Source organism: Netta rufina (assembly GCF_964035555.1).
Source record: "Netta rufina genome assembly, chromosome: 7".
Taxonomy (NCBI): Eukaryota; Metazoa; Chordata; class Aves; order Anseriformes; family Anatidae; genus Netta; species Netta rufina.
In genome coordinates, this window is record NC_140130.1 from 21,060,362 (window position 1) to 21,084,582 (window position 24,221).

The 24,221-nt window shown below is 37.1% G+C and overlaps 1 protein-coding gene across 1 annotated transcript; it reads left to right on the top strand.

Moving 5' to 3' along the window:
* Positions 1–1,996: 1,996 nt before the first annotated feature.
* Positions 1,997–24,215, top strand: LOC311211408 (protein FRA10AC1 homolog). The gene is made up of 14 exons (XM_084290137.1): positions 1,997–2,224; positions 5,114–5,190; positions 7,611–7,703; positions 7,787–7,832; positions 8,186–8,262; positions 8,914–8,997; positions 9,500–9,584; positions 14,379–14,424; positions 17,787–17,900; positions 18,662–18,704; positions 19,884–20,008; positions 20,648–20,686; positions 22,052–22,136; positions 22,600–24,215. Exons 1-14 carry the CDS (start codon positions 2,192–2,194, stop codon positions 22,640–22,642), a joined length of 990 nt encoding a protein of 329 aa, XP_084146263.1. The 5' UTR covers positions 1,997–2,191; the 3' UTR covers positions 22,643–24,215.
* The last annotated feature ends 6 nt before the right edge of the window (positions 24,216–24,221 follow it).

Here is a 24,221-nt window from a genome sequence, read left to right on the forward strand (position 1 = left end):
GCAGCAGGAGTGTCAAAGGAGCTAGACTGGCAGCAAATTAAATACTGCAGTTCAGCAGAAGCGGTCAGACAAGCGCTACTGCCAATTTGAGAAAAGGAATGCCCTTTTCAGCAGCAGCTAACTCACAGATTGATTTACCTGTAATTGCAAACTGTGCTGCAAAGAGCTGGTTATAGAATTATTGAAATCCACTTTAAAGCTGTAATGCCTCCCACCCCCCAAGAAATGATGCCCATCTTTTTGCCCTTTTCCCCTGTATCTTTCAGTCCTCTGGGAATCTGACGAGAGAATTGTCATTCTTAGTGTCAAAGCATATTGATGCAAGGTTAAAGCAATGAAAATACTCCCAGAAGATCGAGCTATAATCTATCTACAACAAGCTATGGACAGGGCTAATTTCAACTTCCCATCTATTTAGCAGGCTGTTTTTGATCCACTTACCCAGCTGTAGGTTGTAAAGTAGCTTACTGTAGCCTGCATATAAAAAGCAGTCAGTGTTGGGATGTTTTAAAGCCAGACAGACGTCAGAATAGTATAGTGCAGTAAAATGAAATTATCTAGCAGCTATTCTCAGCAAAACTGCATATACAATAACTTCAGCATCCACAACAGTTGCTATAGTTGGACTCTCTGCAGAATCTTCCTGTTCCAGAAAGTTTATATTTTCTATATGCAGGCCTTTGTGGCCACAGTACAATGATGAGAGATTCAAGAATTGTAGATCTTCTCTCTACCTTTCCCACTGTTCTTCAAAGTGCATAATCAATGATATGTTGGCCCAGTTTCCAGAATCATGTCAAGATTCATTCATACTAAAGCAGTCTGCCATTTCCGTAGGAGGGGAAAAACAAAAAGAATACGCCTGCTATTACAGCTTCGTGTGTATACATTATTTATTTTGAGATATTTAAATTATTAACTAGGATAATTCCATTTTTGCAACAGTCTCTGCCCTTTAGAGGAAATGGGACACTTTCAGTGGGGCTTCAGCAGCATGCCATATACATTCAGTGAGTGCCACAAACACTTGGTTCTCAGATCCTTTCCATGGAACACCACCTTTAAATCCCTTCCAGAGCTGTAACAACATAATTAGTGACAAAAATACCTGAACAAGAGAAAAAACACTTCTCTTTTGAAACTGAAATTCAGTAGCCAAAGTAAGGAGGTACATTGAAAGCTGTGCTGTGCAACAGCCTCGCTATATAATAGCAACTCCCTATAATGTTTTTCGTTAGTAACAATGAAAGTAGTATTTCAATTTCAAAAATTTTCCATTGTGAAGTAGATCTGTGATTTAAGACTCCAGGAATCAATAGCATGGCTGGGAACTCTGATATATTCCAGAATAAAGTATCTGTGATGGATTGTGGCATCTCTGACCTCAGCAGCCAACGCACTGGTTCAAGTATGGTGCGTCCTAATGTTTGATGGGAAACAGTATCAGCTGCCTGACAGCTACTTTCTGGAACTGACCGCTTAATGGTGGACACCGGCATTTCCCAGCCAGCTCACGACAACACTTCGGGGGTGCAAAGCTCTTTTCCCTCAGGCCAAACTCCACCACCCCTGGGCGAGCAGCGCCGGTGCCAGCCGCACCGCACTGCACCGCACCGCAGCGGGAGAAGCCAGGGGAGCACACGCAGGAGCAGCGCTGCCGGGCGATAGATGGGCTGGGGCCGGGGCCAGCCGGGCATTCCTCCCACAGGGCCCTCGCCGCCGCCGCCGCCACCCCAGCCCCGGGGCCTCTTTCCCCCGGGGAAAGGCAGCGGGGGTACCCGGCGCCCCCAAGCCCACTCCCGGCCCCGCTGCGCCCCGAGACCCCCCCAGCCCCTCCAGCCGGGCGGCACCCGCCGGGGCTGCTCCTACCTTCCCCGAGGCGGCGGCGGGCGCAGCCGGGGCCGTGCACCGGGATCCCGGACGGGGAGGCTCCCCTCGCCCCTCAGCATGATGAGCGCCTCTCCCCTCCCCTCCCCTGCCGGCGCGCCTCGCCCTCGCCCTCCCCCGGCCGCCGGCGCCCCGCCGCGCTCCGCCGGCCCCCCGAGCCCCTCGGCGCCCCTCCGCCGAACGCAGGCAGCTCCCGGCGCGGCCCCGCTCCGCCTCTGGCCCCGGTTTCCGGGAGGGGCCCGCGGCCCGGCCCTCGCCCGCGGCCCAAGCCCCGGTCCCGGCCCCGGCCCCGGCCGCCGCCGCCATGGTGCCCCAGCAGCTGCGCCTCGGCGCCGCCGTGAGTGGGGCCGCGGAGGGAGGGACGCGGGGAGGGGGCGGGCGGCGGTGCCGCGGGGAAGGCCCGGGGTAGGGGCAGGCCGCGGGCAGGCCGCGGGCCCCGCAGGGGCACAGCCCCCGCCGCCGTGCGGCCCGCGGCCTGCCGGGCCGGGGAAGGGCAGGGATCGGAAGGGAAGGGACGGGAAGGGACGGGAAGCTTTTAGGGCGTGAGGGGTGGCTTTGGAAGTTGCCTAGGACCAACCCAGGCCTTCCCTCAGCGTCATTTTTCACTGTGGAGCCCCACAAACCTTTGAACCCCACTGCCGTAGCCTGCTTGCTGTTTTACCTTTTACTTTTTCTTTTTTTTTTTTTTTTTGAGAGACAGTTTAATAAAAAATCTTTGCAAAGAGGCTGTACTTTGTGGCTTTTCTCTTTGTTAGGAGCGTTCACCATGCAGTATGTACAAACACATTTCATAATCGTGTTTTTGTGAAATTAACTGAACGTCCTGTCAATTGTTTTCCACCCAAGCAGCGGCTGCAAAGTCCCAGCGAAGCCTGGAAGCTGACAGGAAGGTGCAGGAGCACTGAGCACTGCCGCATGCGGATCCCTGTCTGTTGCGCTCACTTTCCTGTCAGTTTCCAGCCTTCAGCTCCTTGCAGCTCTGGTCTGGATCCCGGGCTCAGTTGAGGCATTCCCAGGGCAGTTTGTGCCAAAACGAGCACAGGGGCCTGCCTGGGGCTGGGCGCAGACAGGAGCACAGCCCTGTGAGCTGGGCAGGTACAGGGAAGGCTGAGTGGTGCCTGTTAAGGGAGCTGCATGATGAGGGGCCACGAGATGGGATTTTTTGTGTAGGACTGTGTTGCCTTTTTTTTTTTTTTTTTTTTTTTTATGCGTTTACAGTTCAACCGCAGGAGTCAGCATGAACAGTTCTCTGATGTGCACATTTCACTAGTGTGCCTTTACCTCAATGAAAAGGGTTAAAACAGGGTTGAAGGTTTTGCACCCTTTTCTGGATGCCAATGTCTCCTGCAAGTGTGGTGCTGGGGAGTTGGCATCAACATTTCCTGTCTGCTGTCAGTCATGTGCAACGTTACTGCATTTACCGCGTATAAACTGCTAGTTTACAGGAGCTCTAATTTAGTTAGTGCTTTCCAAAAGTGAATCCAGGATGTTGGGATTGCTTAACTGTCAGTGATTTAAGTGTATCCCAAAGTACACTTGTTTTAGTACTTGTTTTAGTTTTGTGGTTTCAGTTTGTGGTGGTGTTTGGAAAAAAAAAAAAAAGTCCAACATTGGTGCAGAAGATAAAATACTCAAATAAGTTATGTAATTCTCAGGTTCATACTTTGATAAAATGTTTGGTAGTTACTTATTAGTTTAGAAAAAAAATATGAAAACAACTGTGGTATGAGAGGGTTTATCAAATAGTGAAAGTAGTTACTTTAAATTTTCTTGACAGTTTTGCATGACCATACTTACATATGCATCTTTTAAAATCTCTTAGTTTGGACACAAAGCTTTGTTATCTACCTGTCTTTTACTACAGTTAAATACGGAATAAATTTTATGTATTCTGGATTGGGTTTTTTGTTTGTGGGGTAGGGGAGAAACCAGTCTTGAAATTTCATGTTAAGCAAAGGTCTGTTTGCACTCTCCTTCTAAGGTAGAAATATTCATGAGATTCTTTGTTGGAGTCCATTTTTATGTTTTACCTTAAAGTCAGGTCATCTTGGTACCACCCTGAGGCATGCAGGGCAGTCAGTAATTGTTCGGTCTGGGTCTCCACAAGTGCCTTCAGCACTGCTGGAGCTGCTGATGCATGAACATAGCTTTGGTGCAGTACTTATCTGTGCACACAAGGACTGGTGTGCACGCCACAGTATTGGTGCTGTACTGTGCCTTCAGAAAAGGATTGGCCTAAAAGTATTGGGACATCAGTCAAGGGTGGTTGGTTTTCTTCACCCTGAATTTATCGTTGAACTTTTAATGAGATCATTTGTTGTAACTTGGATGAGTGGTTTGATCTGGCTCTTGTGTAGTTTTAGAACACTTTGCAGCTGGACAGCTAGAAGGAAGATGTGAGATTAGGAATGAGAGAGAGGAGGTGGGATCAACTAAAGCCATTGCTTCCACTGAGAGAACTGCACATGTAACTGTATGCTGAAAAATGGAGATGACAGATTTGGGCTTTAGCTAGTGCTTGTTCATTTTGATGGCATTAAGATATGGGATTATTAGTAGTATTTAATAACATAATAAGTAATAATGGTCCAAAAATGTGTGGGAAAAATATTTCATTTCGTGGTATGACTATTGTGCCGATTAAACTGTATGTTTTTATAGGCATCTTATTTTGTATTTAGATAATCATTTCAATCAGCTTTCCAGCTATAAGATCTAACAATCTCAAATGTTGTACCACAGCCAAAGAAAAAATTTTGCTCATCCTTGTTTATTATTTTAAATGTAGGCACGTCATTTTCTGTCCTCCAGCCTTCTGAAAGAGTAAATACTCTTCTTCTGAAAGAGGAAATATTCACCTTTTCTGTATAAGAGAGATTGTTTGAAAGTAAAGACCAAAAGTGTTTTAGCATCTTTTTTTTTTTTAGCATCTGCATCTGTTAAGATTAAGTATTGGAACATCTGCGTATAAATTATTTATATAGTGATTTTTGACAGGTTGACAGTGTCTGTGAGAAACCATAGTTTCTTTGTCCTATATTATTTAGAAAATGTTCTGCTTTGTATGTTGCATATGATTTGGTTTAAACATATGTGAGAATTTGCACTTGATTGTGTGCTCAGTGTCTTTTATTTATTCATGATGCATAGTACTGATTTCTAGTTATGCTGTATCCAAATTACTCTAGCAGGTATATTGACTGCATTGTCATTTATTTATTTCCAGGCGCGTGGCCATGGCGGCTATGATTCTGATTTCAGTGATGAGGAGAATGGAGAGAAGTCTGTGCAAAAGACTAAAAGGTAATGTAGTACAGAATTAATACTTTACATTGTGTGTTTTGTCCAAATGGTCTACTACTGTGTAGAAAATTATGCTGTGGTATGTAAAGTCTGGTGTTGAACTGATTTTTGAAAAATCAACCTCTGATTCCAGCATTTCCTCACACCAAGCTTGCCAGAGCATGTTGTCTCCCAGGGACAACTGATTAAAATCTGTTCTGCCATGTCCATCTGGTGTCTATGTGCCTCTCGGTTCTTGGAGCAGTGTATTTCATTTTTCTGAGCATTAGCATGAACTGCTGGAGTTTGGCTGCTCCCTTCACTTCACTGTGATCCATCAGGAAATGTGAAACTGCTAGGAGAACAAGGCAAAAGAGGCCAAGTAGCTGCAGGCTTTGTAGATATAAAACACCTGCTTGGAGGAAGTGAAGAATTGCTACTAGTTTATTTATTTATTTATTTATTTTCATTGGGGTAGCTAATTTTCTTCATAGTAGTTCATATAGTGCTAGTGCTGTGTTTTGGATTTAGTGCTTAGAAATTAGTGCTGAAAACGCGTTTTACATGTAGTTGTTGAAGAGCAGTGCTTGCACACAGAGGGAAGGTCTTTTCTGCTTCTCATGCTGCCCTAGCAGTGAGGAAGCTGGGGGTGCACCAGCAGCTGGGAAGGAACACAGCCTGGACAGCTTACACCAGCTGACCAAAGGGATGTCCCATACCATATGATGTCATGCTCAGCAATAGAAGTTGGTAGAAGAAGGAAGAAGGGAGGATGTTTGGTGATATGACACGTGTCTTCCCAAGTAACCATTATGTTTGCTGGCGCTCTGCTTTCCTGGAAGTAGCTAAACTGCCTGCCTGCCGACGGGAAGCAGTGAATGAATTCCTTATCTCGCTTTGCTTGCACACATGCCACTTGCTTCACTTATTAAACTGTCTTTATCTCAAGTCATGAGTTTTCTCACTTTTATCTTTCCTGTTCTCTCCCCCATCCCACTGGGCAGGAAGTGAGGAAGTGGCTTGTGGTACTTAGCTGCCTACCAAGTTTAAACCACTAAAGTTTATTAATTTATGAAGAGACCTGGGAATTGTATTGGTGAATTATATTGTACTCAATCCTTGAAATGTAACTATGTATCTCTTATTTGAGACCATTTTGCCAATTCTTTCATTGGTTTGCACAATTAGTGACCTAAAATTTTGTAGTCTGATCTTATTAAGATTTATTTTTTTTTAATTTATGTATTTATTTTGCTTTGGCACCATAATCCTTGGACACTTTCTGCACCATACTAAACGTTTTGCCTACATTATACATACATTTCTCATACCTTTTCCTGTCTCTTCCTTGCCTTGTTATTAGACTTTATTTAAGAAGGCTTTCTGGAAACTTTCCTAAGACTCTTGCATATTTTCCTTTGTAATGAAACTGAAGGAATGGTTTTCTAGTGTTTACATTCTGGGAAAAAGTCCGTGTTTTATTCACTGGAATAATAAAAGGCATTTATTTTATAAATATGGCTGTTCTCCAGTAAAACAGTGACTAGTTTTGTTCAGTTTTGATTTTCTTTAAAAGGCCATTACACATTACACCATTCTGCTTCCTAGGTGGAACTAACCATCAGGAGCCTTTCAAAAATATCATTGCTACCCTTGTTCCGGCACACTGCTGCTGATTCCCAGTAGGGCTCTAATGTGGGTTCACTGCATATGTGTATTTCTTTTTCTTACTCTATGATGATATTTATTTTCACTTTAAGGAAAATAGTAGTCTTAAGTTTTTTCTGTATTGCTGTTTTACAGAATCTCCTTATGGGAATTTTGTGCCTACAGGTCCTTTTGAGCAAATGATATGCTTAGTTTCTAGAGTCCTGTATCCCATAGCATAGAATATAAATTCCCTGGCCAACTGGCTACAGGTTTCTGACTTCCTTTCTTTCTGCCAGCTGATAATTATGGAAAAATCTCCTTCTTCACCTCTGCTGAGGAATGAAACTAACTAAATATACCTTATACTAAGCTGAAGTGTATTACTTTATATTTAACTTTTATTACTTTGTTAAATTTTGAATGTATTTTTTGCTGGCTACTGACATGTATGGTTCACAAGACAGTACTTAAATTAAATTTTAAATTACCATGCTTGCACTAAGAGAGGCAAAACTGTTTAATGAGGTGTTGAGACATTAGCATGAAAGGATGGGATAGTATTATTAACAGTCACTCTTATTCAGTGAACATATTGTCCTTCCTTTTTCTACTGGGCTGTGAAGCCTAGATATATAAAGGGCTTGAAATGCAGAGTTAGTCAGAAACTGTAGAAACTAGCATAGCAGGTTTTGTCACTTGAGTTAGTGCAAAATTTGGATATGGAAATGCTATTGCTTATGGAAAGTTTTTGACTAACATTTCTCCCTTTTTTTTTTCTCCCTTATCTGTAGCACAAAGGAAGAGAGCCTTCTGGTAAAGCCATTCCAAAAAGCAAAACAAGGCAGTGTGCCTCACAGACAATTTGCAGCTGAAGAATGGGATAGGTATCTTTAATCTGATGCTCTTGTGAGGCTTTTTTCCCTCAACGTAAAGGTAAATTTCACTCAAACGTATTTGTTATTAACAGGGAAGAAGCAAGAAAAAGAAGGTTTCACTTGATATCGATGGATGCTGTATCCTTCTATTTAATTATTCTTCAAGTTTGACATGGGTTGGAGGTGGGCTTCTATATATATGCTTACAGAGCATTTTTGGAGAAGAAAGATAGTTTTATAAACTTCTAGCAGCTGGTTGAGGTTTTAAAGATGAAATTGCCTTGAAGTTCTGTATTTGGAAGGTAGCTTCTATAAGAGGTTATTAAGTAAAAGTTGCTAATTAATTCCTTTCTTTCTGGAAATTAACAACAGGTTTTTGAGAAAAAATTATTTCTGCTAAATATATAAAACATTTTTATTATTATTTTTGTTTTAAACTATCAGTAAAATAATTTAAATACTGATACAGAATCCTTAATTGCATTATTCAGTATGAAAGACATAAAAAGTTTGTGAGTGACTACATTTTATACTATGGTGGCAAAAGGGAGGATTTCCGACGTTCTGGGTAAGAACCATAAGCAGTCTTTCCCCTGAGGTCCTTAGAACCCCCTTGTTACATAAAGCTGTTAAACTGTATCTTAGGGGGAAGAGAGGGATGTGTGTGTGTGTCAAGCTACTAATTATTTTGGTCACAAGTAGTAATATAGTCATTGCAAATATCTGGAGCACAAACTTGACTTGTTTCATTTTCCATCGTTTTTATAAAAGAACTTACCATGAGCTGAATTAATTCCTGTTTTGTTATATAAAAGGAAAGATGACAGGTGAGCATTAATTGAAGGTGTGTTGAGAAATATCTGGCAGTACCTTCAAAATATCAGTCTGGAACACTTTTCAAATCTTCAGAGTTGCTATCCATTGTCCAGAATAATGATATCCTTCTTTAGAGCTATCCATAACTGTCTTCGAAAAAAGATTTTCAGACAGAATGATGTCATCCACAGTTTCAGTGACCATTTACTACTGTGGATTTTTCATTTGGGAAATGGTATATGAAGGAGTAATACATTTTTAAATAGTTTAATTCCATAGTAATTCCTTTATACAGTGAGGTAGAGATAAAAATGATGAATACTGATGTTTACCAAATTACTATGTGACTGACTTTTCATGTTAATGTTATATCATACTAAAATAAAATTGCGTTCTTTTACAGAGCAAATGACAAGACAGATCTTGATATTATAAGAGAAAACCATAGATTCCTGTGGAATGAAGATGATGAAGCAGATATGAATTGGTACCTGGAACTATTATATAAAACATTGTATTTTTAGATCACTTTGTACTGAATTTGTATCCCCTATTTATTAAGAATTACTGTTCATACTTAGTGATCATTCTTTGATCTTTAATGCATTTAGCAATGAAAGACCTTTAAGAAGTTTAGTAACATCACTTAGTGGCAAAATGATATGGTGACAGAAAGAAGGAAAAAGTATTTGTGCATTCTCTGAGATGACTGTTCTGAAAATCCTGAAGGAACCCTTTCTTAAACAAGCAAACAACAACAAAAACAAAATAAAACAAAACACTTTAATTTGTGATTTTGTATATATATTTTAGATGCATTTTCCTGCTTTTGTGGAAATTGTCTCTTATCTCAAAGAGTGTATTTCTGTTGCATTTCTAGCTCTACAACTTCAGATGAAACAAAACATCTTTGTCTGGTTAATGTCATCAAAATATAAAATAAATAGTATTATGTTCTATATTTAATAAAAATAATACCTTTTTTACAGGGAGAAGAGACTTGCCAAGAAGTATTATGATAAATTATTCAAAGAATACTGTATAGCAGATCTCAGTAGATATAAAGAGAATAAGGTATGTTTCATTTTTGTAAATCATTTTGGTGTTAAAGTATGCCTTCTTTTTCTAACAACAACATAAATGTTGTGAAACCAGATTGTTAGTACCCCTTCCCTAGAAAGAGAGTTGAGAGAAACTGTCAGGTTATTTAATAAGCAGCAGCAGTTTTGAATCCAAGCATTGTCACTGCCCCAAAAATGTGCTTCTGTGGGAATAGAAACATTTCTCTCTGATGGGGTTTTATGAAGAGGTACATTGTGTGTAAGAAAGGCACAAAATGCAGAGAGGCTGGGGAGAGAAGGCTAAAGGGGTTTGTCTAGAGAGAAACATTTGATGAAGCCTAAAAAAACCTTGGGAATGTTACTGTTTAAAAAAAAAAAAAAGTCTAAAAAGAGATAGTTTTGTACTTGAAGGGTGGCTGAAACAATTTTGGATATGCTTGTTCTAAAGCAGTATCTGTCGCTGCTTCTTCTTCTCTGTTTATGGAAACAAGATTTGTATTTTTTTTGTAAATAAATAAAATTTCTTAAGAGAACCAAACAAATTCCAAGACCAGTTTTCCTTCCTAGCCAAAACAGTCTTTGTTGTTTCCAAGGTTTTGTCTAACCTTTTAGTCAAAAAGAGTATGTGAATTTTGTATTGTAATTTTGCAAAGTGTTGCTGAACTCAAATGCCTATTAGTGTTGTTAGCACATAGTAACAACCCAGCCCTGCGAACAGTGTCTATGTAAAGTTCTTTGAGACTATTTATAGTATTGAAAATTATACTCACTGGTAAATATTTGCAAGGACTAGGCTTAAACTCTAATATTAGGCAGAAAAGAGGACAGCCGTCTAAAGGTGATTAAACAGAAAAATACAAAATTAAATTATTTTATTTTCCTACAGTTTCATATCCCTCTGTATCTTGTCCCCACCCCCACCCCAACCTGAGTTTCCCTTGAACATGCTTACAGATTTTGTTTCTTTCCTTACTGTGCCAAGTTTCCATATGCTTGCTATCTTTTGTGGGAAACTGTTTTGCCACAGTTTCCTATTTTTGTGTGTGTGTTGTGTGAACAGTATTCCCTTGTCAGACTTCAAATGTGACTGTCCTAACTTTGAGGTCACTCTGAATTCCTGTTTATGCTAGTAAGTCATTACCTATATTTTTGGAACTGCCATTTCAGCATAAGTGATACAGCAGGTAATTTGTTCTCTTTATTAGGTTATGCTTTCTGTCCTCAAATATGTTGTGACTATGCAAGAGTCCTTTCTCCAGTTCATTCTCAATTATTGATTTATCCATGCCCATGTTTGGTACAGAACGATGCCAAAAGCAAGTTTTTTCTTGGGAGTCAGAAATAGGCTGCTGATCAGTTCCTGTTCACACCAATGGAATGAAGCAAGTGCTTTCAGATTTTTTCTGCCTCAATTCTTTTTCTGTTTTCCAGAAACTGAAGGCAGTTATCTTTAGCCCCTCGTGCCTTCTGTTTTGCAGTGCTGGTGCTATGAGAGGTGTAGGGTGGATGGCAAGCTTCTAAGCTGGTCAATCTTTTGTTTCATAGTTGATGATGCTTCTTTATATGCCGTTAGGTGGTGCTAAACTTGGCAATGAGTTTGTGTGTGTGTGTTTTTATCTATCTATTTATAAAAAGCTTTTATCAAAAAACATAGTTTGAGACTTGCCCATACATAGTCATCTGTCTTTTCACATATATAATTGTTTTTCTACTAGACGAAATCTTCTCGCCAGCTAATTCTTCTACAGACCTATGCATAGAGATTGTAGTTACGATCTCATTTAGAACATTTCTTCTGAGAAAATGAACTCAGTTGTCCTAAATAGCGGATAATGATAAGTATCATTTTTGTGGGAAGCAGCCTGCTGAGGTCTGAAAAATCAGCAGACCATCTTGCCAAAGACAAGAAGTTCAAAAAGCAAACAATAAGAAGCCTTATACCTCCTGTGTACAGCTTCATTAAGTTGATATTTTTTGTTAAAGGAATTTCTGGGCCCAAGAGCATGCAAGGGGCAAGGCTGCTGCAGCTCCCTGCACCCAGTTCCAACCAGTAATGAGGCTGAAAATGTATTCCTCATAGGCACCCACACAGAGCACACGTACACCCATATAAGTGTATAATAATCATAGTTATTATTATGTACATACAATGTACACACAGGATCATCCACACAGGTTGCAGACGTGAGCACAGAGCAGTCGCACAAAGATAGTACCAGTGGCATCATCCTGCGCCTTACCTTTCTATTACTCTGCATTTTTTCTTCCCCAAAGCTCTCAGAGTCCTTTTCTGCCTTGAGTTCATTCCCTAAATGTCCTGTAATAAATCCTGTGCAGTCCCAGAAAGCTCTTCCCCTGCGTGCCATGTTGTGTCTCACCCCTCCATCTGAAAGATGATCCAGAGAGCTGTTCCTGATGGCTCATTATGATGGGTTTCACACCTGGACAATGATGGTTCTGCCTGGACAGCCCTGGCAGTTCATTCCTCTGGAGTTGGTACCTTGGGTTTCTAACCAGTGTTGTGCTTCTATACCTCTCTGGGGTTGTGGAGGTGCACCTTTGATGGCCTGCTGGCTTCTGTGATGGGCCTTGAAGCAGCAGGGGTCAGGGTATTATTTGAGTTCTTTCTACTGCCATTGTCTCTCTGTGCTTCTTTGGGGGGTGTAGATGATCTTTTATCAAATTTAGTTAGCTTTTCTCAAATTAGTTCTTCCTAAAATTACATACCTGAAGTCAATAATAGAATTTCATAGCCAGTTTTTAGTAACCTAAACATGGAGAAAAAGAGAAAGACCAAAGCTTATGTTCGTTAAGCAGAAGCCCATTCCTCCTCATCTGCACCTTACCTCATTACCGTGAAGGTGCACTGAATAAGGAAACATCTCTGGTAGAGTGACAACTGAACACCAAGGTCTTTTTTTAATGGTGCAACTCTCACAGTTTTGCTACATAAACAAGGATCTTTGCACACAGAGGATTACATTATTTTTTTTCTTTGCGTGTTGTCATTTCCTTTGCTTTTAATTTTACTGAGCAATGCCAAGGTGGTCCTAAGGTATGAGGCTGCTTGTAGACATTGGATAAATGTGCTTTGACAACTTTTGCCTTAGGTGTGTCTGCTACTCCTTACATTTCCCTAGATCAGATTTACTTGAGGTCAAGGTTGTCTTTGTACCTCTGCATCTTGTCTGCAACCTTTGAGGCTGATAAATGACCATCTGTGTATTGTCATATTTTAGCTCTATTGTCAATTTTGCTGTGCAGAAAGGGAGAGTGCTCTGCATATAAGTTTTACTTCGTTAGGTATTAGACTAGAAATGCTCTGTTTTCTTAGCCTTCGTATTTTTCCAGAAGGATTCTTATTTGCTGTCTCTGCTTTGTTTTGTAGCTCAACAGATTGGAAATGTCTGCCATTTGCTAAGAAATGAAATGCATCTGACAACTGGTCATTAAACAGAATATTTTATTCTTTTGCTGAGTTTTTTTTTTTTCCCCCAGATCTTTTTCAGATTTCTAGGCCAACTTGTCTTCCACTTGGTAATGTTAATATGTTCACTTTTGTCAGCATAGAAGGTTTTTCTGTGAAAAGAAAAATATTTAAAATGTCTGTGGTATTTTTCCACAGTTTTGTTTAAATTTTAAATGTTGCTGCAGCTAATCAATGTTATGAAAGCAGTCTGCATTCGATTGAGAATTTAACTGTTTATGGATATTAAAAGATCTTTCATATTTTTTTAAACTGTCATTTCTTCATAAGTTAGCCATTTGATAGTCCCATAAAAACATTTTGGAGTTGCTCGACTGAGTCTTGGTCTACCTTGAAGGTAGAGAAATAGCTCATTCAGTATCTTGCTGAACTCATTTAACGAGGAAGGTGAGGCAGAATAACTGCTTCTGCTTTCCTTCATTTTGCAGGCTATTGATGAACCTACCCTATTTTTTATTTTTTCTATGTTGTTTAATCTGTTCCTGGTTTAGTTAGAGGACTTAAGTTGTTGCTTCGTTTTTATTTTATTGGTTTCTTCTTATCCGTTTTTGCTCTCCATCATTTTCCATTAGTTGGTGGAATAGTGATGGGCAAAAATTGAATTGCAGATAAGGACAGGTTTCATCCAAGCAGTAAACTGGGCTTCTGGTTGGTGGTTCTGGCTGCATATTTTCTTATTATTGTGGTCTCTTTTTTTCTTGATACTGTTGCAGAAATACTTTGTGAAGGATATCAAATGATTTATATCATAACAGGTCATGCTTGGACTGTGAGAGAAAATGCATAAAAGTACTGAAGTAGCAAAGGTGTGCATGGATAACCTGGTGACTGGGGAAGTGGAAGAGGGACTATAGAAAAGCATTTCACACACTATAGCCTACAGCACACACATGCAAAACTGATGCCAAAATACTGTTGACATTTAATCTTAAACTTGCAATATTTTTCAGTTGTATTACAAGCTTTTCAGAATTGGAATACCATTTAAAACAAGAATAAAAAAACACTGTAGATCAATTGTTGATTTCCATTATTGATATCTATCCCAATTTCCCGTTTGTTTTTCTGCCTGCTGTGAAACTTTTAAAAAGTTAATTCATGATCAAACACAGCATCTACTAGAATTTGAATTGCATAAGTAAGTTGGGATACTTTTGGTAACCAGAAAGAGAAAGATACTTTTAATTAACAGATAAAGAAATTAAATTTTAGTAACCAGAATTTAATGAATGAAATGCAGGACATCAGTCACTGAAAATAGACTTTATATTACGGAATATATTGACTGTTCAAAACTGATTTTGGTTCTTATCACAACAGTTTGGATTTAGATGGAGACACGAGAAAGAAGTAATTTCAGGAAAAGGTAATAATGCTCTCTTTCATTTTATATTGCATTTCACCTTGCCTTTTGCTTCTCTTGTTTCTTTTCAACATAATTATTTTGGATAGTATTTGACAATTTATGCTGATAAGTGTATCAGATGGTGATAGACAATAAATTGAGGTAGCTGTTAACTTCACTGTTTTATTCCACATAGCTCTAATCTACATAGATTTTTTTTTATAGAATCACAGAGGTTGGAAAAGACCTCCAAGATCATCTGGTCCAACCAACCCCCTACCACCAATATTACCATATCCCCAAGTACCACATCCAGCCTTTCCTTAAACACCCCCAGGGCCAGTGACTCCATCACCTCCCTGGGCAACCCATTCCAATGCCTAACCACCCTGAGAAGAAATTTCTCCCAATTTCCAATCTGACTGAACCTCCCCTGGCGCTACTTGAGGCCGTTCCCTCCTATTGCTACTTATCTGCAAGGAGAAGCTGACCCCTCTAGGTCCCTACCACTTCCTTTCAGGTAGCTGTAGAGAGCAATAAGGTCTCCCCTGAGCCTCCTTTTCTCCAGCCTAAATTAAGAGAACACGTAATTTACTTTCGCAAGGTCAAATTTGTAATGAACACCAACATAATGCATTTGATGATGTAGAATGTCATGGATATATTTTTCAGCTGCTTCTCTCCAGTAGTTCTACATTTACTTATTAGTCTTCGATACCTTTAATTGAAGTCTCTGAATTCTTTTCTCAAAAGATCGTTTTTTAAAGTTTTTCTAATGTTGTTTTGGAACATGTTAACTTCTTAATTAAAGTACTACACACGACATCTGTTTCAGGCTAACCTGGTTTTGAAACCTTCAGTGAGAATGGTTGTCATCTCTTCCTATCCTGTCTCTAAATCAGCAACTTATTCTAGCTGACTCTGTATGTGGGTTGATAACGTTGTATTACTGGAACTTATACAGTGGTCCTCATTTCATTGCTTAGGGGCATGGAGTTTTCAACCGAACAAGCAAGAAAATTATGTGAACATATTGCTGTTCCTGGGGATAGAATGCTTGTGCACCTTATGCAGTTTTCAGGAGTCATGCATGCACATGCAAGATAATTGAGTGGAGTGATACAGTTGATCAGAAAAGATTTGTAAACAGTTCTATTTATTATTATGCGTTACAAGAAATTAGAAATACAATGCTGTTGTGTTTTGTTTGTTTGTTTGTTTGTTTTCATCGTGTTTCTAAAGGTAGTTGTAGTCATATGTTGCTTTCAGCACTACAGATTATATTAACAGGTACCTAAATTTGATACAGTTGTATGTCTTATTGAACGAACACTTTTAAAAGATAACAGAAGTTAATGAGAAATTCATAATTTATGAATTATTGTGGCTTCGTCAGGGAGAAAAGAATTTAAAGATACATTGTACTTTTAATACCTGATACACTATTTTAAAATGCAGGAGAAAGTGCAGAATTACATGTTTTAAGTTTTCTAACGAAAAGTGTAAAGCTTGTAGAACAATTGGAACATAAGAATTGAGAAATGGTATCTCTCACCACTGAGGGGCGCAAGAATCCACCTGGCGTATGAGATGCTCTGGCTAAGTGCAGTTTGAAGTGGTTATTTAAGAAAGACATAACTAATGTCTTTCTTTTGCTATTTTCTAATATAAGTCAGTAATATAAATTACTTTAATCAATGTGTAATAAAGCATTAATACCTACCTTAACCTGGTCAGCTATGTATGAATGAATTATGATTCATATTTTAAAAAAGAGAGTATGTGCTTAATTTAGCTGTGACAGTAATAGTGGTGCTAAGAACTGCTGCTGGTGGATTGAGTTATGGTTTGGGGTATGTTAAGAAGGGAACATAGGAATGGGTTATTCACATTTGGTTGCTTTGTTTTACATGCCTTTCTTTGTAAGGTCATGGGGAAGGAGAGTTAGGATGAGTGAAAGGGGATTGTAACGATCTCTTCTCTGAAAAAAATATTTTTAATGACATTCTACAGTGATAAACACTATTGAAAAAAACTTCACGAACAGCAGAATTATTTATTCAAGTCAGGGCTTGAGCATGTGTTTTAAGCATTGCAGTGTGAAAGAAGAGGTTGAGAAAAGCCTGACCATTTGTATACATATATGGTATGAAGTAAGGATCTTCTTCTAAGAAAAAAAAAATGCACCATCATTTAAAATATTTAGATCATCATAAATATATGATGATCTTAAATGTATAAGGTCACAGAATTATGGTGACCTACACAGTAAAGTCCTGGCTTACCTAGCAGTTCATTCCTTGCCTTAGCAATCTGAAGATACTGATTTTTTTCAAAGGACAAGGGGAAAAAACAAACAAACAAACAAAAAAAATTTGATTAAGTTCCCAAAAGTCTTAAATAGTATAAATTTTTCCTTGTTGATTTTCATTTTTTTATGATTGGTATAAATGATTCCAGATTATACAGGTTCCTGATAACCACACCTTTCATGGGGTTAAACATTTTGAAAATATATGAATTCAAAACTTTTTGTAATGGCAGAATATAATTGCAGAACTGAAGTATCTGAGGACACTTCCAATCCATTAGTTAGCAGCTTAAACAGAATGTTCTGAGGTTAATCGTTCACAAACAGTCCTGCTTGTGAGCCTATTAATATAGATCCTTACTGCCAGCTCTGCATACAAATTAGTCCTCTGCGAAGTGAATATGTATGTCTTTATTACTGCAATATTGGGAACCCAGTGGTGTAAACAACATTGATTACATGTATGTTGTTTTAAAATCAGTGTTGTATTTAATATAATAAACCCAAGGAAACATTTAAAGCTGCTGCATGCTTTTTCACATAATTAAATTTATTTTTTAAAGTATAGTTTTTCTTAAAGGAAAGTGTTTATGGAAAGTCACTAAAATGCAAATTGTATGTCTAGTATATCAAGTAAATTTGTTAGGTAATAAGAATGTGGACATCTTAATCTTTTTTATTCATTGTACATTGGATAGATTATGTCATTAGAGATGTACGGCTGAATTGTACCTGCTGATACATCATGCTCTGATAAGTAACATTTAGGGCATACTATATATCCTAGTTCAGGATTAGGCTATTTTTTTTCCCCCCTTAAGATCTTCCTTCCTCTATGCAATGTAAAATGAAATTTTAGTTGTTCTTTCTTTGCAAATATGCAATATGAGACAAGTATGATTGTTTTGTCATTATAGTTATTGTTTCCTTAATCTAGGTTTTATTTTTAGGTTGGGGCTTTTTTCTTTGAAAGAAAATGAAAGCAAAAACTGAGCAAAACTGGAAATAACAACCCCAAGCCTAAGCATGTTAATCACTGAACCTTGTTTTGCAATATCCGATGTCTTTAAAGGTCAGTTTTCTTGTGGAAATAAGCACTGTGATGAGGAAGAAGGCCTGAAGAGCTGGGAGGTGAATTTTGGTTATGTTGAACATGGTGAAAAGAGGAATGCACTTGTGAAATTGAGTAAGTCAATCCTTCAAGGATATATAAACCTAAAAGAAGATCCTACTCTTGAAAAGCTATAGAGTGAGACCTAAAGATAATGATACTAGTTCATGAAAAGTGGAAAATAAGCTGTAGAATAGGAGTTAATTTTGTTAGATTAATAGCAAAGGTCTTGATTTGTTGAGAATGGCTACTATTGTTATGTATGGCAAAGTTGTTACAGGTTGCGCACTTCATCCTGTATAATTCATGATGTCATAAAATTAGAATAATTTATAAGCTATTTTCTATACAGGCATGTCTGGGTTTATTGGACAATACTGACTTGCAAGGAAAGTTCATAATTTTCATTGCTTAATTTTGTGGTTTAGGAGTTTTTAGGGCTTTGGAACAGTCAAGTTTTTGTACACCTTCAGCTCAACTGAGGTTATTTTTACATCTTTTGTTTTCTTCCAAAAAGTCTAGCTTTAATTAACTTGCTTCCTTTTCTATTCTCATCTCTTGAGTGGGGTTTTCTTATTCAGTACATTTTGCTATACTCAGCAGATAATTAAACTTAGCAAAATTGACACAGTTTTTCTACGTAAAAGAAGCAAATAGTGTTTTTTCTTCTGTGCACAAAACACTCCAGGTGGCAACACTTGGTATCTACTGAAGACGTAAGAGACTTGTGGATCTTCTGTACAATTGTAGAACAATTTGATCTGTTTATTAATAAGGTTCTTTTAGTTGTGCTTATCGAATACATGGCTATGGTATTCTCATTCTCTCTTTTTCAGGACTATGTCCAGAATGTTCCTACAAACTAAACTTCCATCACCGGTAATTAAATATTTTGAAAATATGGGGGATGAATTATTGATATGTTGCTAGTATGAATAACAGCAAATAAGGATAAAAGTTCAACTAGATAATTAGAAACTTAATTGACACTGAAGCATATTCTGTTCTGGAGTTCTTATAAAGTCATTGGCTTGATATTGTTGGGAGTTAGGTATTTTTGTGCTAATGAATTTACAAAACTTCCCAAACTAGGAGAATCTTCCTTCCCCCAAAGTTTCTTTTCCTTAGTTTTCGCCCAATAGTTATTTTTCTCTTCAGAAAGTTTATGAAAAACACCATCCTTTTATTTTACCTTTAGCTGTGTTTTAAGAATTGGAAAGCTTTTCCTTTGCTAAAAAATAGGATTATTATGTGTGTCATCAGTGCTTTGAAATTCTGAATTTAAGTATTTTTTCTTTGAGAATCACTCCTAATAACAGAGAAAACTACTCAACTTGGAACATATAAAATATGTGCATTAACACTTGCTTTGTTTTTGATTATCATCTCTAATCTTTTTGAATTTAACAGCTTTTCCAGTGTCATGGTTTTCTGGTCCTTGAAGTGGTCTCAGTTGTATGGCTTCATTGCTAAATTATCTAAACAGCATGTGAAAGTAAAACCTTTGAGCTAGGAAACTACTGTTTCTGTTTTAAATGAAAGGTGTGTCTAGATGGATTTATACATAAAAGGTAGTTTATTTTAAAAGATAATTCATACTCAGTTTCATTAAAGTGCTGTGTAGGCACATGCTAAGGACAATTAACTAACTGAGGTTTGTTTGACTTGTTTATTTTTTACTAAAATTGTAAAACCACATGATTTCAAAAAAAGCACGATCAAGCATATTTTCTCTTAGTTGGCTTCAGAGCAGTACATACTTAGAAATAATTTTCCTGACTGTTTTAGATTAAGAAGCAGCAAAAAATCCTTACGTTCATACAGTAAGCCTACATAAGTCACATGGAAAATAAAATACATGGTTTGTTGATCTGCAGCAGTTTCTTAGGCCTGAGATTCTTCTGCGTCAGATGATTTTTTTTGTTTTGTTTTGTTTTGTTTAACTAATGATAAGCTTCAGAAAAAAATGGCAACTGTTTGAATTAAATACCTAAGATTTACTCTTGCTTGAAGGGTATATATACCAAAGAAGATGTACTTTTTCTTTTTTTTTTAAAGGAGGAAAGAAATCAAAGCAAGCAAGAAAAGAGGCACAGCTGTACTGAGCACTAAAGAACCAAAAGTTAAGAAGACAAAATTATCTCGTTCAACAAAAAAGAAGTCAAAAAAAAACCAACATAAAGGTACATTTAAATTTTAAACCTTCAATATTATTAAAAAAAAAAAAAAAAAAAAAGATGAATGTTAATTTTACCATACCCAAATAGGTATGTAAATAGATATGCAAAATATGTAGATATGCAATTGTTTCTAGACTGTAACATAGGTGGTCAAAAAGATACATTTTTTATGTTAAAGAAAAAGATTTATGTGAAAAAAAAAAAAGAAAGATTCATTTCTTACATTATATAGAGAGGAAGAACCTTTTGAGAAATGTTTATTGCCACAAAAATTTGTTCAAGAATTGGATATTATATTAGATTGTACATTGTCCAAAAATCAGATGTTGCATACCAGAGAGGTTCTGAAGTACTTAATTCCTTGAGGAGTTGAAAGCCTTTTGGAAATGTAAGATAACCTTTTTACACCCCAGATCTTGGGATAACTTATTTGAGCTCAAACAGATGATCTTTGAACTTATGAAAAGAAATGCTTTGCTTCAGTGTTTACTTTGGTTTTTTGAATGTAATGGAGTATGTATGCATGTGCACGTTTATGTGTAATTTGTTGTAACAGAAGTATCCTTTGTAAACATTTTAAGATAACAGATAAAACCAAGATAAGCTTACTATTTTTTAAATTGTTTTTGTGTTTCTTTCTAGATGAGGTTTCTTCGGAAGATTCAGATAATTCTGATAAAGGTAGAGTATTTCATTATCTTCTGCATCTTTGTTTTTATAAGTTGAATTATTTCATATACATTTGTCGTTGGTCTTAGCATTCATTGGCAGTTCTAATATTTGATAAGATGGCAAGAAGGCTGTGTTGAAAACAAGCAGAGATAGTAAGGTTCAACATAATTACTTATAAATATTGGAGAAAATATAAGGAATTTTAAGAAGAAAATCTTTAAGGAAAGAAGAAAAGTGTGGTTGTATACACAATGAAAATAGTCCAGAAAATAAAGGGGTAGATTGTTCCAGAAAAGAGCAGACAGCGCAACAGTACCCCAATTATTGTTAATAATTGGACGGTTCCAGGTATGTAAATATGTGCTGCGTAAATAAAGTACTTTTCTAATACAGTAAGTACTACAATTCTTTTCATTGAACAATAGAAATATCTACTGAACTCACAAAATTAATAGGAGAGTACTGGGAGGAGACACCATGCCAAATAAATTCTAGGCTTTAATAAAAGTCTTCCAGCTATAACTAGTAGTACCTCAGAGATGCATTGCAGATGGATGTGCTCAGAGTCTCAGTGACTGCTTAGGCAGTGGTTATCTTTGTATCTCAGTAATTCTAGTACCCAATTTCTTTCCGGGTGAAATAAGCCCCATCTTCTGGTCATCCTTATTCATGCTGCAGAGTCTCAAGAAAGGACTTAATGTTTCTGTTTGTTGCTGTGCTGTGCAATATACTTTGAGGAATGTCCTAGACAAGGAAGGATACAGGGTAGAGATACAGGAAGACCCAAAGCAGTTTTCTGAAAACTTGGATCATGCCCAAAAGTCTCCATGGAAAGCTTTATTGGAAGATTTTAGAATGGTGGTGGTTTTGTTTTGTTTGTTTTGTTTTGTTTTCTGTAAGTCAAGGCATATTTCTGATAATGAGACTTTCTTGTTTTTCACTCCTTTTGTATACTTACATGGAATAATTTATGTAATAATCTATATTTTCTGGCAATTTCACTGATACATTACCATTGATGTGTCATTCAAGGAGTAAACTAATTCATTCATTTAATATCACAAGTTATATTGTAATACAACTGTATTGTAATAAAGTAGTTGTTATTATAAAACTGCTGTTTTACCAAGATCAGTGTTCTGACATGATTTTTACTATGTTTGGCCAAAATATCAGTCACTGATACCTGAGTCTTCTTGGTGCTGTATTGAATAAGACTAGAAAATGTTTTCATTTTTACTTTCAAAGTAAAGCATTTTTTTTGTTCTTGGGGTTAAAATGAAAAGTTTCTCCTACCTACTTATTTATTATAAATAAGTAAATAAATAAATTCTTTCAAAACTTATTACTTAAGCACTCTAAATTTTTTAACAGATTCAGAAAACAGTGATGTGCAAGATGGTCCTTCAGATGCTGATTTTTGGAAAGGCCCTCTACAAGAAACAGATGAAAAATCACGGTTAGTTCATCACAGTTAACATTTATCTGGTATTGTGATCATTTGGAACTGCAAAGGCAGAAACTGAGTGTTTTAATGACTCTGACATTTAAAGTTATGTCAAATCGTCTATGTAGTGAATCTAGGAATGCTTTTTTATATAAGAGGACACATACAGAGCACTGGTGGATAAACCTTTGTCAAGTTGCTACATTATCACTGCTGTTTTATCTGCTACTGTCCTGTTAACTATCTTAGACAGTCAAACTATCATGACAGTCAAATCACTGCTGTTGTACAGAAGAGGAAATGTGAAGGGTAGGGGAATGTATTGACTCAAAGTGAGTCAAGGTGATCTATACCGGGTACGTAATTTAGACATATTCTGACCAGAAATCTGCTGAATGTTTTTCATACAAAGATTTATCTCCTAGATACAGATCAAAAGCAGAACTTTCTTTGACATATTTTTATTTTTCTACAGGGAAGAAGAGTTTGATGAATACTTTCAAGATTTGTTTCTCTGAAATTTGAAATTGATGTAGGTTGATTTTCTTCATTAATTGTCTAGGGACAATTAGGGACCAGAAATGTCTTTCTGAGAGCATACCTTTTCCACGGTCACTCCATATGAACCATCTGACTGGATTATCTTTGCAGAAGGCTTCAGGGCTAAAAGCTTTCTTTTTTTTTTTTGTCGTAAGCTGAGTACTCATGAAATATGAGAAATATTTTTTCAGTTCATAGCAAAAGATTTATGACACCCTATCATAAAAATTGGAAGAAGGTAAACAAGCAAGAAAATAGTTTATTGACAGTATACCACAGAAGTAGGCTGTTCTTTATTTTATCCCAAAATTCAATTGCCAGATTTTTGTAAAGTGCATTTTAGAAGACTCTATTACTGGTTTAAAAACATACACTTTATTATATTCATGTTTGTAATTTATTAAACAAGAGTTAATAGCTTTGAAGTTATCAGTCATGTAGACTTCAATATTCAGGTATTAGCCTGTGTAAGTATTTTTAAATGCCATTAGAGAAGTTCATTTTTGTCAACGGTGTATTTTATTTGAATTTAAGTAAGTCATATCTGAAATGTCTCCCCTGCTCTTTAAAAAGTTTTCATTGTGACCTTATTTTAAATTTTATTTATAATATGATGTGACTGGTAATTCCACTCCTTACTAAAAATCTGAATGGCTGTTGAAATCTTTGATTTAATAAAGTGTGTGGCTTGCTGCTCAAGAGGTACACGTGGCTTGTATGTTATCTGTGGTTTCTGATCTCCTTAGCATTGATAGAATGTTAATCCTTCTTTAAAGTGTAATCCTGAATATACAAGTAAAGAATGTATAGTGCTTGAGAAACCTACTGGATTCATCTCTGTTTTCAAATTGAAACACAACTTTAAGCATTCTTTATTGCATATTTCCAAAGAAACAGTCTGCACATGAATAGTTACGGTGGCCATTTTCTTTGTTGGATGAAAATTACTTTGGATAAAAAAGACGAACTCTTGAATTAAGTGTCCATGTAATACAAGTTGAGGAAAGTTAACATTACAGAAAATGTATTTTTATAAACGTTTTCCACTGTAGATATATTTGTAGAAAGTATTTATGGTAAGTATTTTATGTGGAAAATGTAACAGAGATGGTTGCAGTGTATTTATGAACATACTACAAGTACTCATGAATGAGTAGACAACTATTTACAAGTATTTCTTAACATAATTACATTTTAGGCAGTTTTTACTTACATAATAGATGACAGTACAAGGACATATTTAGGGTGTCCTTGAATAACAAATAAACGTAGCCTTGCATGAAGGCTTCTTTAGGTAAGAAGGTGGATTTAAAGGTTAATTCTCTGTCATCTTGCAAGCTTGGTTGAGAGCCAAATCCAATCTGCAGCAATCTGCTTACATGTATGCAACTTGCCCAAACAGGCTTTTGTAGAATGTGTTGCTGTATTTGTTGCTGCAAGTGTTGCATATTAGGTGTATGTGCTGGATAACTAACTTTGTTGTGAGACCTCAAAATATATTTATAAAATGTTACAGCATATATATTAAATACATAATTTAATACAGTTTGAATAAAA